This window comes from Phyllobates terribilis, unplaced genomic scaffold (genome assembly GCF_046119375.1).
Source record: "Phyllobates terribilis strain yellow unplaced genomic scaffold, ASM4611937v1 Scaffold_167__1_contigs__length_4167997, whole genome shotgun sequence".
NCBI lineage: Eukaryota > Metazoa > Chordata > Amphibia > Anura > Dendrobatidae > Phyllobates > Phyllobates terribilis.
Window position 1 is genome coordinate 2306152 of NW_027362927.1, and position 17073 is coordinate 2323224.

General features: G+C 42.9%; 2 protein-coding genes across 2 annotated transcripts in view; both read right to left on the reverse strand.

Moving 5' to 3' along the window:
• Positions 1-17073, reverse strand: part of LOC141207923 (oocyte zinc finger protein XlCOF7.1-like) — a 456010-nt gene that overhangs the window by 306050 nt on the left and 132887 nt on the right. The gene's annotated exons all lie outside the window — the stretch shown is intronic.
• The window catches only part of LOC141207902 (uncharacterized), a 999716-nt gene that overhangs the window by 40557 nt on the left and 942086 nt on the right, over positions 1-17073 (reverse strand). The window contains exons 13-16 of the mRNA XM_073664463.1: positions 8799-8886; positions 8618-8715; positions 8329-8419; positions 777-1789 (exon numbers count right to left, since the gene is read on the reverse strand). Of these exons, the coding sequence (XP_073520564.1) occupies positions 777-1789; positions 8329-8419; positions 8618-8715; positions 8799-8886 (1290 nt within the window). The remainder of the gene's footprint in view (positions 1-776; positions 1790-8328; positions 8420-8617; positions 8716-8798; positions 8887-17073) is intronic.

Below are 17073 nucleotides of genomic sequence, written 5' to 3' on the forward strand. Positions count from 1 at the left end.
GTAGTTCAATGGAAATGGGTCAGTACTGGCATATGATCCCGGTTTTCCTTGATGGAGGTATTGGTGCGAAGACCTGGTCAGACGTGGTGATCGTACCTCAGCGTAGTGGGGTTTTTTGCTTCTTTTTGGATTTAGCTAGGGAGGAGGGGGAGGGGGGGGAGAGAAAATATAATAGGAGTAAGATGATTCTTTTAGTATAGAGTTGTGCATACAGTTTGGTGATCAGGGGCGTGATCACGTACCTTCTGCCGGATGTGATTGGCCCACTTTTTTTTCGTTGATCCTGTCTGTGGGGCCTGTAGACTTCACAGTGTATTAGTCATATTCAACCGCTGTGTCAGATTCGAACATGGCCAATGTCCTGAGAAGGAAGAAGCAGGGTGAGCTGGGTCCTGCCTGGGGACCCTGTTTAAGTGGGGTCCGACCTTGGCCCCCTTGACCTTGTATCCTCCCAGTCAGTTTGCTTTCCCTCCCAGTACCTTTTTATTCCAACAATGTTAGGTTTCTGGGAGATTATACTTGTTCCCTTTATTTTTGGTTCTCCTTAGCTTGCCTTCTTTGCCCTATATGAATGTGTTTTTGTTTCTCACTCAGAGTTTTCGTATTTTCCTTCATACTTTCCTTTCCCCTGGTTGACAGTGTGTTGCCGCCTCCCCTCTGGTTCCTCAGGAGGTATGAGAAACTCCTCAACGGCTTATTAGTTAGTTGGGTGTGTGGTGGAGTTTTTAGTTGTGCAGCTAGGGCTGTTCTAGTCTGTACAGAGACTAGTTGGGTGTAGTTGCGGCATTCTCCCCTGTGTGGATTCTCCGGTGGTTATCAAGATGCGCTTTCTGGTTAAAACATTTCCCACATTCTGGACATGAAAAAGGCTTCTCCCCTGTGTGAGTTCTCTGATGTTTATAAAGATATGATTTGTTTCCAAAACATTTTCCACAATCTGAGCATGAAAAAGGCTTCTCCCCTGTGTGAGTTCTCTGATGTTTATAAAGATATGATTTGCGTCCAAAACATTTTCCACAATCTGAGCATGAAAAAGGCTTCTCCCCTGTGTGAGTTCTCTGATGTTTGATAACATTTGATTTCTTTGCAAAAGATTTCCCACATTCTGAACATGAAAATGGCTTCTCCCCTGTGTGAGTTCTATGATGTCTGATAAGATTTGATTTCTCTGTAAAACATTTCCCACATTCTGAACAGGAAAATGGCTTCTCCCCTGTGTGAGTTCTCTGATGTTTGCTAAGAGTTGATTTCACTGTAAAACATTTCCCACATTCTGAACAGGAAAAAGGCTTCTCTCCTGTGTGAGTTCTCTCATGTGCGATAAGATATGATTTCTCTGTAAAACGTTTCCCACATTCTGAACAGGAAAATGGCTTCTCTCCTGTGTGAGTTCTCTGGTGCCTAACAAGATCTGATTTCTGATTAAAACACCTCCCACACTTTGAACAAGAAAATCTATTCTTCGCTGTGTGAATTTTTTGAGGTTTAAGAAAAGACTGTTTGGGAGGAAAACTATTTCTATATTCTGAATGTGAAAATAGCTTCTTAGCATGAGGAGCAGTTTGTTTTTTAATGCTTGTTTTGTGACTTTGATTTTCCTTAGTAGTCGGTAATGAATCAGAAGACAGGACCTGTTTCAAAGGATCAGATGACAGATCATTGCAGTGAAGGGATGATGGTAAATCTGGAGAAATGTCATTCATTTCAATTGTATCCTGTTGGATCTGAAAATTATCTGATTTGAAAATTGAAGATGTCAGCTGTCCCTCTGATCTCCTGGTACAGACATCTGCCCAGAATAAAACCGAATATTATTTTTTAATAAAAAAATCCTTGAATTTTATATTTTTGAACATTTCTACTTAAACTGTCCATAAAAAAGGCAAGTTATATAAAAAAAAAATCACTTATTCACCAGGACAATGACTGTCTGATAGAAAACCTCATAGAAAGGAGCAGTAGAGCGTGGTGTTCAATTGTTTGTTCATTCTGCCTCCCAAATATGGAATAAAAAGACACCAAATGATGTTATGTAGGTGAAATAATACCAATAAAAACTTCTACTTATCTCACAAAAAACAAGCCCCCACTCAGGTCCATCATCTGTCAATGGAATAACAGAGGTTTCCACATTATTAGTGGCTCAAAGGCTCTTGAAAAGCAACATGGCTTCCATAAACCAATCCAGCAATATCCGCTCTCCCAAAGTCAGATCTCCCCCTCACTTCTGTGCCTTGCAGTGCGCCGAAACCACATTCAGCATCCATGTATTTGGCATTACTATAGTGAGAAGAACCCACTTAATTTACGGTGTGTGTCTCCTGGAGCACAATCTGGGCACTATGTGTTGGGTAATAAAATAGCATATTTGCAATTTTCACTCTCCAACATCCACTGCGTGCTAATTTCTGGAAAGTGACTGTGGAGTCAAAATAGTCACTACTCCTATAGATTAATTCACTGAGGGTTATAATTTCCAAAATGGAGTCACTTTATGGGGATTTCTACTGATCTGGTCTTCTACCATTTTGTTATATTAGGGCTTCTGCAAAAGGTGTGTCCCATCTCGTCTGGGACGTCTACTTCTCCTCCTGCTTCGACTTGTGTGACGTCTGCTTCTGTCACCAGGAGCCGCCTTATTCATTCTGCAGGTGGCGCTGGTGATAGAAGAGACGTCAGAACCAGAAGCTCTGGGCGGCGCAGGCTCTGTCCAGCCACTAAGATTAGGGTTGCTGGTACCTGTAGTACCATCCAGTCTGGCAGTATGGGTGTGTGTGCTGTCCAGCTGGAGTAATCTGCTCCCGGCTTCAGCCAACTGGAGAGCACCGCACCCTACTAAAGCTGGAAGCATATCGCCGGAAGCTGCCAGATACAGCCTTGTTCTCCTCTGGTTCAGTCCTCTGTGCTCAGCTCCCGGCTTGTGTATTTGTTTCTGTTGTGACCTCGGCCCGTTTACTGACTACTCTTGTGTCTCCTGATTTTGTATTTTCTCTGCCCTCCTGGTTCTGACCCGGCTACCTGACTATTCTTCTTCCCATCTCACTCCACAGAACAGCAGGTAACACCGTGGCCCAAGCCTAGGGGTCTCTGTGTAAGTCCAGATCCATGTAGAAGGGATAAATGGTGATGGGCAAAGTAATTTGTGAAATCTGTAAATGGGGTAGATAGTGCCAAGCCTAATCGTGGTAGCCATCTTTTGAGCTTCCAAATGACCATAAACAGTGCCCCCAATACATTGTCTCTGGGAAACCAGAGGACACACGAGTATAGTAGCAAAAAACAAAATATATTTATTAATAATACATAAACATAATAGTAGAAAATATTGCAAAAACAAAGTAATAGGGCAAAGGGGATCTAAAAAGGCAGTGCCAGACCCCATGACCCATGGCAGTAAAGCTGCAAGGCAGTCCCAGGTAAAAAGGGCATCATTAAATGTACATATGTAACGACACTCCAAATGCCAGTATATAGTAACCACATATAATTATAATGGTTAACCCTTAATAGGGCACATATCTAAGGAGGGCCATATAGTCCAAGAACACTCCCGGTAGTAATGCATACTATTCATGCATAATAGCAGTAATTGACCCTTATAAGACACGAATCAAAAAAGGGGTCATATGATGAGCACGAAATTCAAAGAATAGTAACTCCATGTAAGGATAGTATGACTGCCAGAGATCGAAGTCCTAACTGCTATATACCCAGGAAGTGCCTGGAAGCACAGAAAATGCCAGAGAAGTGAGGACAATAACTCACCCAGATGATAGACACCGGGCAACGGAGAGCCCGCAGACTGCCAGAGGGATCAAAGGGAGTGCCAACAGGTGAAGACGCGCCTCGACGCGCGTTTCGCTCTTCTTTTTCAAGAGGCGCTATTTAGTGTACCTAACAGGACCTGAATATATACGCCCACAGCCAGTCACGTGATTAGTCACGTGACTGGTAGGGGCGTAGTTCATTGGTGTAAAGCGGCGCGTGTGCTCGGAACCACGCCCCCCCGGCCGCACGCGTCACGGCCACCAACACCAGAGCGCGCGCCCGGGGGCGTGCCTAGGAAACGCCCCCAGGGTCGCGCCCGGGATCCCAGGCGGCCAGACACAAGCGCAGGAGGGACAAGAGTCAGAGAACACGCGCTCCACCAATGAATAAGTAAGAATAACACATGGTCTTACTACAAGGGAATTGAGGATTCGGGTACGGGAGCATGTTCGGGATATTAGCGCGGCTAGATTTGTGTCGGACCCCCGGGAGCTCAGAACCTTACCACGGCATTTTAAACTAGCCCATGACTGCGATCCGCGCAGCCTTATGGTGCGCGGAATTGACGTGGTGCATCTGGGCTCTCGGGGGGGTGACTATAAATTGTGCCTAGCACAAAAAGAGGCCAGATGGATCGGCATCCTGGATACCCTGGTACCGCGCGGCCTTAATGAGAATCTGAATTTTTCATCATTCCTGTGATTGGTCCTTCTTTGGTTGTTGGTGCTCTCCCTCAGTGTTGACTTTCTCCGATCCGTTGTCTGTGCCTCAGTTTTTAGCTTCTGTTTTATTACATTTTTCTTACTTTTCCCTTTTTATATTTTTAGATTTATGGCTATGAATTTCCTATAATGTGCACCTTATGGACTCTGTTCTACTCAGTATTCATGATGATCAACAGTTGACACTCAGGAGCATCTCCCAAGAACTGTCTGATACCTATCAGCTTCCAATTATTTTTCTCTGGGGGAGTGTGGCCTTATGTCGAATTATATTTATGTATATATTCTGTGATCCAGACTTTATTTTGGGGATTGTTCCTAATTATATATGTGACTATTTTGGGTCCTTTGTACTTTGATGCCCCAGTCATTTGCCATATTTATTGTTAAGTGACAGAGAATTTTCTACTTCACTGATGTCTTTGTATTTCATGCTCTTAGTGCCTTTTGCACACCTCCATGTGTTATTCTTACTTATTCATTGGTGGAGCGCGTGTTCTCTGACTCTTGTCCCTCCTGCGCTTGTGTCTGGCCGCCTGGGATCCCGGGCGCGACCCTGGGGGCGTTTCCTAGGCACGCCCCCGGGCGCGCGCTCTGGTGTTGGTGGCCGTGACGCGTGCGGCCGGGGGGGCGTGGTTCCGAGCACACGCGCCGCTTTACACCAATGAACTACGCCCCTACCAGTCACGTGACTAATCACGTGACTGGCTGTGGGCGTATATATTCAGGTCCTGTTAGGTACACTAAATAGCGCCTCTTGAAAAAGAAGAGCGAAACGCGCGTCGAGGCGCGTCTTCACCTGTTGGCACTCCCTTTGATCCCTCTGGCAGTCTGCGGGCTCTCCGTTGCCCGGTGTCTATCATCTGGGTGAGTTATTGTCCTCACTTCTCTGGCATTTTCTGTGCTTCCAGGCACTTCCTGGGTATATAGCAGTTAGGACTTCGATCTCTGGCAGTCATACTATCCTTACATGGAGTTACTATTCTTTGAATTTCGTGCTCATCATATGACCCCTTTTTTGATTCGTGTCTTATAAGGGTCAATTACTGCTATTATGCATGAATAGTATGCATTACTACCGGGAGTGTTCTTGGACTATATGGCCCTCCTTAGATATGTGCCCTATTAAGGGTTAACCATTATAATTATATGTGGTTACTATATACTGGCATTTGGAGTGTCGTTACATATGTACATTTAATGATGCCCTTTTTACCTGGGACTGCCTTGCAGCTTTACTGCCATGGGTCATGGGGTCTGGCACTGCCTTTTTAGATCCCCTTTGCCCTATTACTTTGTTTTTGCAATATTTTCTACTATTATGTTTATGTATTATTAATAAATATATTTTGTTTTTTGCTACTATACTCGTGTGTCCTCTGGTTTCTCCATATTGTTTAAGAGTAGGCAATTTGAACCTGGTGCTGGACTACTTGCCCTAGCACCATGTTCTATACCATAGTATTTATTTGGCCAGTTTTGTTTTCACATTGTCTCTGGGAACTATTCCAGCAAAATCTGCATTCCTAATAGCTAAATGGCGCTCCTTCCCTTCTTAACCTGCCATGTGCCCAGACAGTAGTGTACAACCGTATACAGGGTATTGTCAGATTCAAAAGAAGTTGGAAAATAATTTGTAAGGTCCATTTGTTTTCTTATCCTTTGTGAAGAATTCCAAAGTTATCACCACATAAAGTGACACACGTCAGATTTGAAAAATGGCCCTGATTAGGAACAGAAAACTGACTGCAGGAAGGGGTTAAAGCAGAGGATTACTGAAGTCAAAAACTGTGACTATAGACAATAACACATCAACTGAAATGAACAAACTCAACAGTCTCCATCAGAGAAAAATGAGTAACTAGTGGTGAAACCTCTCTGGGGTAATTGGAGTATGGGGCTCGGTGGCTCTTGGCAATCTAAACTATCGTAAGGAACAATATTTTCTGTCAGATGAGTGTCAAGAAGAAATATTAGACATTTAAAGTGAACTTTTTTACAATACTGCAGAGCTGAGGTGTCTTAAATTTAGATCTCGGGCATTTGGAAGAGGAAATGGAGATCTTTCTGAAAGACGACCAGGGAGTTACAGACTCACATAAGTGAGGCCGGCCGATCCCACCACAATGAAACTACGAGGGTCAGTCAATAAGTAATGCCTCCTATTTTTTTTCTCCTTAAATAAGGTAGTTATGTTAAATATTTGAATTTGGCACAATTCCTCAAACCTTCTTCTCCAATCCACAGCAATTGCAACTTCCTGCACCAACAGGTGGCAGGACTGTATCCGTTTGCAAAATGGCTGACATCGATGTTCGTATTAGACAACGTTCTGTGATTGAATTCTTGCATGCAGAAGGTGAAACGCCCATTTGAATTCATGAGAGACTGAAAAATGTGTACGGTGATGCAACAGTGGATGTCAGTACTGGTAGACGATGGGTTCGTCGCTGTAACACAGCTGAAGGGCCATCACCGTTGGCTGACAAAATGCGGAGTGGCAGGCCAGTAACCGCAGTGACTCCAAGCAACATTCAGCGAGTCGATGACATCATTCGTGGTGACCGCCGGGTGACTGCAGATGAATTGTGTGCCATTATCTGCCTCAGTAAAGGCAGTGTGATGAAAATTATTGGACAACTGGGATACAGAAAAGTTTGTGCACGGTGGGTCCCAAGAATGCTTTTTACCATGCTGGAATACATGCCCTTGTTAAACGGTGGACCAAGACTGTGGAAATGGATGGAGATTATATTGAAAAATGACAAATTAATTGTTAATGTTGTGGTTTTCAACCTATGTAATTGCATTTGAATTTCTTGCCAATTAAAAGGAGAAAAAAAATAGGAGGCATTACTTATTGACTGACCCTCGTATCATACAGAATGAACTTGTAAAAAAAAAAAGAAAGAATATGAAAGCATGTAACATCCCCAACAACAATGTACGTATGAAGGGAGAAATCCAACACTAACCTGGAGTTACACTCATTTATGGTGGACTATTGAAGCTACTATGAGTCCTGACCAGAAGAGTAGAGAAAGTATTAGCACCCCCATTTCAGGAGAGATTGTGCAGTAATCTGAATTCCTTAGGATGAAAACATAATGGAATTTATGACGTGGAGTGAATCCATGAAACCAGGGCTGGAGCCAACACATCTCCTGCAGGCGTGAATAAATGTATATTACAGCCATCAGCCACGCACAGCTTAGAGATAGATCATGGCACAGGTGTAATGTTTTTTGTGTAGTTTATCACAATCCTGTTTGAAATTAGTCGGTTTTAAAAGAAATAGAACAGTCAGGATAAAGGGAAACTCTGCTGTTATTGTACAGAAATTCACACTTGTCCCTCACTGCACATTTAATGTCGATCATAAAAGTGAAGCTTGGCCAGAAAGACTGGACCTGGTCTTGTAGGGACCATATGAGCACATTCAGCAGCACAGAAGGGAGAGAAGGTAGATTCATCCAATAAGATATCAGGGATCTAGGAAGCCAACACCATCATTACCCTCCACTTTCTCTTACAGGCCCATCATAATATTTTTCTTCAAGTAATTTTCTGGCTTTGTGGTTTACAGATCTGGGCAGGTAACGTCTCCTAAATCACAGGGTGTAGGTGGATCCTCCAGGTTGTAAGTTCTATAGAAAAGGGCTTTCACAATTTCCCAAAGTAATTTGAACATTTTCGGACGGAAGAGAATGTTTTGGTCTAGTGGCAAAATGGTGATCACACGATTGTGATACGGCCGGACTACATCACCGATAAAGCAGCCACAGTCGGTGACTGAGAAGAATCTGTGACTTCTCTGTATTTAGTGGTTACTACTCACCTGGGTAGTCATATGTAGGAATCTCCTCTTTACACCGCTCATCATCCCTCACATATGTCTCTGTAGTATTAATATGGGTCAGATCTTCACCCTGAAACAAATATTGTAAAAGTCACAGACAGATGGAGAAGTCACATCTATGATCAGCTCTAATCCTGCCATCTCCACCGTTCTCATTACACAAATATAAAACATATAATACTGGTGGATAAAACAGAACTGAGCACAAGACCTTCACAGCAGTCTACACATCATAGGGGAGATCTCATGACACCTTCTCTCCATCTACCTGATGATCCTGAGGAACATTGGGATCTTCTTGTTTACAGTTCTGTGGAAGAAGAGGACGGGGACATCTGTCTGGTGTTGTCCTCTTACTGAATAGATCTGGAGGAAACACATACAGGGACTGAATTCATTCTTTCCATACAGATAATTATAGGCCGTGTGTATTTAGTCCTCTCTATTACCTGGTGATGTGAGGGGCTGGGTAAGCTCCATCATGATGTCCTTGTACAGATCTTTGTGTCCTTCTAAATACTCCCACTCCTCCATGGAGAAATAGACAGCGACATCCTGACACCTGATAAGAACCTGACACATACAATGATACAGTCATCCCCCCGATCCCTTCATAGCGTTACTGTATAATGTCCCAGCATTCCCAGCAGTGTCACCTCTCCAGTCAGCAACTCAATCATCTTGTAGGTGAGTTCTAGGATCTGGTCATTGATGTCCTCATGTATCAGGGGGTGAGGTGGAGGCCCCGTGATTAATCTCTGGTTATGGAGAGACACATTAATAAATCTCCCTCCAGACATTTCCAGGGTCCTCACCTCTCCAGTTCTGTCCATCTGTTATTCCCATAGATAAGAATGATGTAATGTGACGTCATCAGAATCTCTCACCTCTCCAGTAAGCCGGAAAAGGATCTCCAGGGTGAGGTGTAATATCCTCTCCGCCATCTTGTCTCTGTCCATATCCATCTTTGATGGATAAATCAGGAAAATTTTCTTATGTAGAAGATCTTCACTGAGAGGATCTAATATTGTAGGGACCTGAATGAGAAGAAGATGAGCCGATGTAACATCATAAAAATCCTGTGTAATAATACAGCTATTGGAGATAATGAGGGGAAACATATAAGGAGATTTATTATTTTACAGTATTTAGTTTTTTCTTTACATCTATTAATAAAACCTATATATTTTAGGCCACAGACAACAAGCAGTTTCTTCCCCGGAGTCTGCAGCTGAATACGTTTCTCATAGACTCATCTTCTATAAAGCTAATTCTCGTCTAATTTTCTGACACTGGAATTGACATTGAGAATAACCTCGGCACTCAATGGTTCTTATAGAAAAATTTTTTTTTAATGCAGGCAAAAAACAAAAGTAAACGTTTCGGTCGATCTGACCTTAATCAAGAACTATTGGAAATTGCACAAAGAACAAAACAATAAATAAAAGAATAATAATAAGTAATAAAATAAAAAAGCATATGCAAATGGATCATAGCGCAATAACATGATAATATCTCTTGTTTAACCTGAACAATAAACATGCTGTCAAATAGTGCATAATATTTCATCAAACCCCATTAATGCAGATACATCATAGTATAGAGCAAGTATATATACAAATTGATGAGAGGCGACACCTACTAGATTGCTGGATGGTGTTCAAAGGTAGGGATTCAAAAGTGTGGAGATATGGTGACACTGGTTGCTTGGGTCTGCAGAAAAGAGCAGAGAGTGGCAGACTCAGAGTTATCAGCTGAGAGGGACTGTGGAGGCAGAGATAGACAGAATAGAGCTGGACGTAGCATACCTGTGACCCAGAGTTCCTGGTTATAAGGTGGTGCTGCACGTAGTGGCTTAGAGGATCGCGGTGTCCACCGCTAGTTCCTGGTGCTGTGCGCGTTGTCCTGCAAAAAGCAAACATGGCATCTAAGAAGGTGTGACAGAGTTCGGCTGAATGCCCTTCCTCCCCAAGTACTCGATTGTATGGGGCTGCCTAGTTCCTACAATACTGAAATGCCTAATAATGGTGTCTGGGCCTGCAATGTACGAAAGTCTATTAGGCCGGGCCAGAGGCAGCGTCCAATAAGTTACCTTTTAACGCCCCATAAACATTAGACTAAAGTTGCATGGAAGCACTGATTTTGGGGGTTTTGGTTGACTATATAATGTATTTGGGGGCCTCCCGACAGTACCAGTCAGTCATACAAACCACAGGAAAGCTGGAATATTTGTGTGTATGGAGGAGTCTGGAGAGATAGCCGTCTACCAAATGACCGATCAGTCAACACTTATCTCATGTGTATGGGGCCGTTACTATTGCACTGACAGGCAGTGATAATACACGGCACTACAGTAGTACAGTGCATCACTGAGCAATCAGAGGCTTGTATGTTGTGTGATCGCACTAATGAGAGTGGTTTAAAAAAGTTTATAAAAAAAGGTTTAAAAAAAGTTTTAAAGTGAAAATATCAGTTTTAGCAAAAATAAATATCCATCACTATAGGGAAAACATGGATATAATGGGAAAATGGAGAGGGAGGTCAGCTCACTGTTTATTCAATGCACCTTGTCTGAAGATCACCGCATGGAGCCGCCCTGGTCAGGGACATTTCAAGGTTCAAGTAGAGCAAGGAGGAGAGATGGATTCTCCAGCATTGTCTATATTGTTAAAACCTCACATTTATTGTGAGTTCATAAAAACTGTTGTGATGGCATACCACCAAGTGCCCACATACCAAACCAATGCTTATTCCTGATTTACAACATGCGAGTCTCTGTGATACTTTTATATCCTTCCCTTTCCTGGGTGTCCATTAATTACTGAGTACTTCTCAGACAATTTAACCCTGTATTGTATGGAAGTAAAAGAGAATACACAAATACAACTCATGCATGAGACATTCAATAAAATCACTGGAAATCAAAGACAAATACAATTAATTGCACTGTAATATTAATCCGGTCTGATGTTCATTCCCTGTGGGGCTCAAGTTTGTAATTTTAATATCCAATATGACTTTCTATTTAAGATTTTTCTTTTCATATCTCCACCTCTTAATGGTTTATAAGCCTTTTCTATTCCTAATATCTGAAGGATCTGATATCCCCTTTATGTTTTTGTGAAAAGCGTCTTGAAACCACAGACAGGTTTAATGTTGTGGGATTGATTGCGTCAGATAAATGTCTTCTAATACATGTTTTTAGTGGACCTGACGTCCATCCCACGTATTGTAGTTTACTCTCTATACACTCTATTAAATAGATGACCCCTATAGTGTTACAACTGATGAAATTGTGTATTGCAAATTGTTGTCCCGTTAGGTTTTCTTCAAATGTGTAGGTTTTATTAACATAGTTGCACGCTTTACAGGGTGTATGTCCACATGTAAAAAAAAAGCCCTTATAGGATAACCAAGTCACCAAATACCGGCCCATTAAGACATACTTTGTCACTCTTGTATTCCCTACTGATTGAATCCCTGGACTAGCCTAAAACACACTTCCAATCTCAATGGGAGAGAGATCTGGGTTGCACCTTAACGAGAGATCAGTGGAAGTGAATCTTCACCTTGACACACATCATCAATCAGCTCGCGATTTCAGGAGGCCAGCTATAAACTGCTTTCTCGGTGGTACAGGGTCCCAACTCGCCTACACTCTATATTCCCAGATGCTAGTCCCATGTGTTGGAGATGTGAGGAGGAGGAGGAGGGTGACCTACTACATATTTTCTGGACCTGTAAACTCCTTTTGTTAGAACTCTCCTGTTAGGTTTTTTCTATTATGCTGGTCACATGACCGTTTTTGCCTATTTAATCCTGCTCCGCCCTTCTAGCCTTGCTGGACTTCATTGTGATTTCTACTCTTAAGCTAGCCAGGTGCTTTGTTACCTTTCTCAGTCAGTTTAGCTAGGTCTTTTGACCTCTATGTTCTATGTTGTTTGTTTGTCTTTTTACTGCTACAATTTCTGCTAGGAGGTGTCCATCTTTCTCCCAGTCCCTAGTTCTTGTAGGGATCCCTCCCTCACATCTATAGGTCTTCGTTCAGACTAGCTGAGGACTTTAGCGGGTCTGATCGCAGGATCAGGTTCCCCGTTACATTGTAGGGATCTAGCGTAGTTCTATTGTAGGGACAGATCTCCTGTCTTTCCTTAGTGCTTGTAGCAGATCATAACACCTTTCTCCTTTCTGGGGAAAAGTTCTACTAGTGATTAGTAAATTCACTGATCTTATTTCAGACCTTGACCCAGCTTTCGTCCTTCTCCATCACAGCAACATCCCTTTAAAAACATATAAAAACTCGATACTGAGACACTTGATCACGTCTGCTAGAGCAGGGTTCCCCAACTCCAGTCCTCAAGGCCCACCAACAGGTCATGTTTTCAGGATTTCCTTAGTATTGCACAGGTGATGGAATTATTGCCTGTGCAGGTGATGCAATTATCACCTGTGTAATACTAAGGAAATCCTGAAAACATGACCTGTTGGTGGGCCTTGAGGACTGGAGTTGGGGAACCCTGTGCTAGAGCATGTATTCCCTTGCTATGGAAAAGTAACACTATGGTTCTCCAAAATAAATGAGATTATGTTAACGGACGAACTCCCCTCCATGATCAATAACTCCCATAATAAATTTTATAAAACATGGTTCTACTAGAGTTTAAATCTTCCGCTGATTACCTTGACCTAATAGGGGAAAGCTAAGTCTATACTTCAGGAGCCTATTTGACGTTACCCTAACCCTCTTACCCATACATCCATTCCCCCACTTCCCTTTGTCTTTGTGTGTATTTGTGTTTTTAGTTTTAACTACTCTTTCTTTCTTTTAGAACCCTTATTTGTTAATCCACATGAATATGTAATGACTTAATGTTTAAGTCTGAGTCACCACGCTGGTATATCCTAAAACACATTGAACCAATGTTCTACCAGCGACTCTACTTTGGATTGTGTTTACTTATTTCATTTTCAAATGTTTTGGAAATACTGGTTATTGATATGGTTATGTAGTCATGTTTGACCTACTACTTGTTACACAACTAGTACCCGGTGTTTGCATTTGTATTTCCTTTTCAAAACTTAATAAAGATAAATTTGTAAAAGGATAATCAAGTCACATTGCGTTTGATATTTTTTTATTGAAAAAAAACTAGGTGAAAGTTTTCCGCCAAGTGTAGAAGTCTTTTTGGATACAAAACTCAAACAAAATATGCAAAAGAATTTACAAAGTCTGGAGGATGGATCTCAGACATCAAAAAAACTAAGTTTGAAAGAGATATCAAAGACTACGAGTCAAATTCAATTTACACATGGAAATGAAACAAACCAAGAGCTACTGTTCTGAAATACAGGTCACACAATAAATTCTAAGCAAATAGAGGAGAGCGGAGGTCAGCTTCACAAATCCTAATGTGTCCATGGGTTCCTCTAATTATAATTCTCCGAGGACTAATCTGATGTATCAGTGGGATCAACTAAAGACAGATGGAGCAAAAATAAATTCTCAAGTATTCCCCACAATTCAGCACAAAACAACGGGCGGGCAGAAAGCTCAAACGTGCCTGGACATGTGCGTTCCATGCCGGAGTGCATCACGGTCTCCTATCTGTGAATGCGCATGTCCGGAAGCATGCGTTCCACGCATATGATATTGGATTGCATACCACCAACATAGAAAAATCCTATCTCTGAGATCAGCGTCATGGGAGACTAAAAACAAGTATTGCACATCCTCCCATCACACAATAGGCGTGTAGATCTACTTTATCACTACATAAAATATGGGATGATGGCCCACAGTATATTCCTAAATGGTCAAATTTGACCCTTATTGCATAGAGATACACAAGGATCACCACACTTGTTAGTTACTAAATAGTAGATGTGGGATATAACTGATAAGAAATAATTCTGATATAGAAGCTCAGATCTCTTGATGAAGTACAACAATATGTGAACCTCATTCACAGGAAACATCTATTGCGATCACCTCCTCTCACATTGGGTTTAACCACCTCAATGATACAAAAGATGTCTCTGGTTTCACCTCGATGTACGAGTGTTCATGTGTCTCACTAATGGGGTGTCCCGACCATGACATATATCACCCAAATGCTCCCCCTCCCTCCTCACAAACTCCCTCTTGGTCTTGCCTACAAAAACTAGGGGGCAGATGCATGTGGCCATATATACAAGTTCTGAGGTTTTACAGTTGGAATAATCCCTCGGAAAAAAGTGTTCACTCATGGAGGAACTTGAGAAAGATTTACATGGTCTCATCCAATTACATGTACAACTTTCTCCAGATCTAAAGAAACCACAGACTCTTCTATCTAGCCAAGTCCCCTTGGGTGCAGGTTTTTTGTAGAAACTATGCACTAAATGGTCCCTAATTGACCGAACCTTTCTGAAAGTTATTGTGGGAGTAGATCACACAGCACCCTCAGGTCCGCGTCAGCCACAAGTATATCCCAGTGTTTTCTGAGGATATTAAAGATACGGTCACTCTGATTGTCGTAAGTTTTTCTTACTTGTGTTATCCCATCTTTTTTCTTGGTCTCTTGGTTAGGTATGGAGGAGTGTCTGTCTCTCCCATTTTTCTGCAAACAATGATGCGGAATCCAAAATGTACCAGGAGTACCCTTTTTGCCTGAATCTGGTGTTCAGGTCTATTGCCTGTATATTAAAATCTGTGACATTATGGCAGTACCTTTTCAACCATAAAAATTAGCTCTTGGGTATTCCTCTTTTTATGGGGATGAGGTGTTGGCTATCCCACTTCAATAGTTTATTAGTGCTTGAAGGTTTATGGTAGATGAGTGTCCCTAGGATCCCAGCCTGATCTTTCTTGATTAGTACATCCAGGAAAGGCAACTGGTGATAATTAAACTCAGATGTAAATCTCAGGCCCACTCTATTGATGAGTTCCCTGACAAATTCAAAAGATTGTTCATTCGTTCCTGACCAGATGATTAAAATGTAGTCAATATATCTATACCACACCTCAATATATGGATGCCACCACTTATGATCATCCCTGAATATTGTGGTTTCCTCCCACCAGCCCAGGAATAGGTTAGCATACGAGAGAGCCCAGGGGCTCCCCATCGTAGTACCCCTGAGCTGGTGGAAGTACTTCCTGTCAAAAAGAAAGAAGTTATGAAAAAGACAAGAGTGAATTGTAGAAGATCCCCCATGAAGTCATTATGTCTGCTACACTCTATTGGCCTCAATTTAAAAAAATGTCTTACTCCTCTGATACCATCCTCATGCGGTATATTACTGTACAAAGCCTCAATATCTAGTAAGGCCTGCTCCCCTACATGCATGTATACATGCTCGAGGGTCTACATGTAGGGGAGCAGCCAAAGGGAAAACCAACTCCAGAGGGATTATTCCAACTACAGGACCTCAGGCGCTACTGGGGGAACATTATATTGTGGGGGTCATCATACATCCTGCATAAGGGGCATAATGTGGGCATTACACTGAGGGGGGGGGCATCATACATGCTGCATAAGGGGCATAATGGGGGCATTACACTGTGTGGGGCATCATACATCCTGCATAAGGGGCATAATGGGGGCATTACACTGTGTGGGGGCATCATACATACTGCATAAGGGGTATAATGGGGGCATTACACTGTGTGGGGGGCATCATACATCCTGCATAAGGGGCATAATGGGGGCATTACACTGTGTGGGGGCATCATACATCCTGCATAAGGGGCATAATGGGGGCATTATACTGTGTGGGGGCATCATACATCCTGCATAAGGGGCATAATGGGGGCATTACACTGTGTGGGGGCATCATACATACTGCATAAGGGGTATAATGGGGGCATTACACTGTGTGGGGGCATCATATATCCTGCATAAGGGGCATTACACTGTGTGGGGGCATCATACATCTTGCATAAGGGGCATAATGGGGGCATTACACTGTGTGGGGGCATCATACATACTGCATAAGGGGCATAATGGGGGCATTACACTGTGTGGGGCATCATACATCCTGCATAAGGGGCATAATGGGGGCATTACACTGTGTGGGGGCATCATACATCCTGCATAAGGGGCATAATGGGGGCATTACACTGTGGGGGGGCATCATACATCCTGCATAAGGGGCATAATGGGGGCATTACACTGTGTGGGGGGCATCATACATCCTGCATAAGGGGCATAATGGGGGCATTACACTGTGTGGGGGGATCATACATCTTGCATAAGGGGCATAATGGGGGCATTACACTGTGTGGGGGCATCATACATACTGCATAAGGGGCATAATGAGGGCATTACACTGTGGGGCAGTAAAGGGGTCCTGTACTATGAGAACAATACGTTTCCTCCCTTCCTGTCTCCATAGTTGGGTCGTATGTATCTATTACAGGAAACAGAACAAAAACCTTATGATTCTTATAAAGGGGCAACACAAGACCCCAAAAGAGTCTCGGTGCTGAAGGGGTTAATGCCCCCTGCGCCCAGTAATGGGGGTCTCCACATACCTCCACCTGCAGAGCCGCCACCACATATATGGCTGCTCTGTGCGCACAGGAGCTGTGATGAGGTCACAGGAGGGGAGGAGTCAGGGGTCACATGATCAGGGGCCTCAGTGGATGCAGGACTCTGCTGTGCTGGTTGTCATGGTGCTGGATGAGCTGAAGTTTATGTGTGGGGTCAGGAGGGGTTTACAGTGTGGATGTAGCAGAGCCGC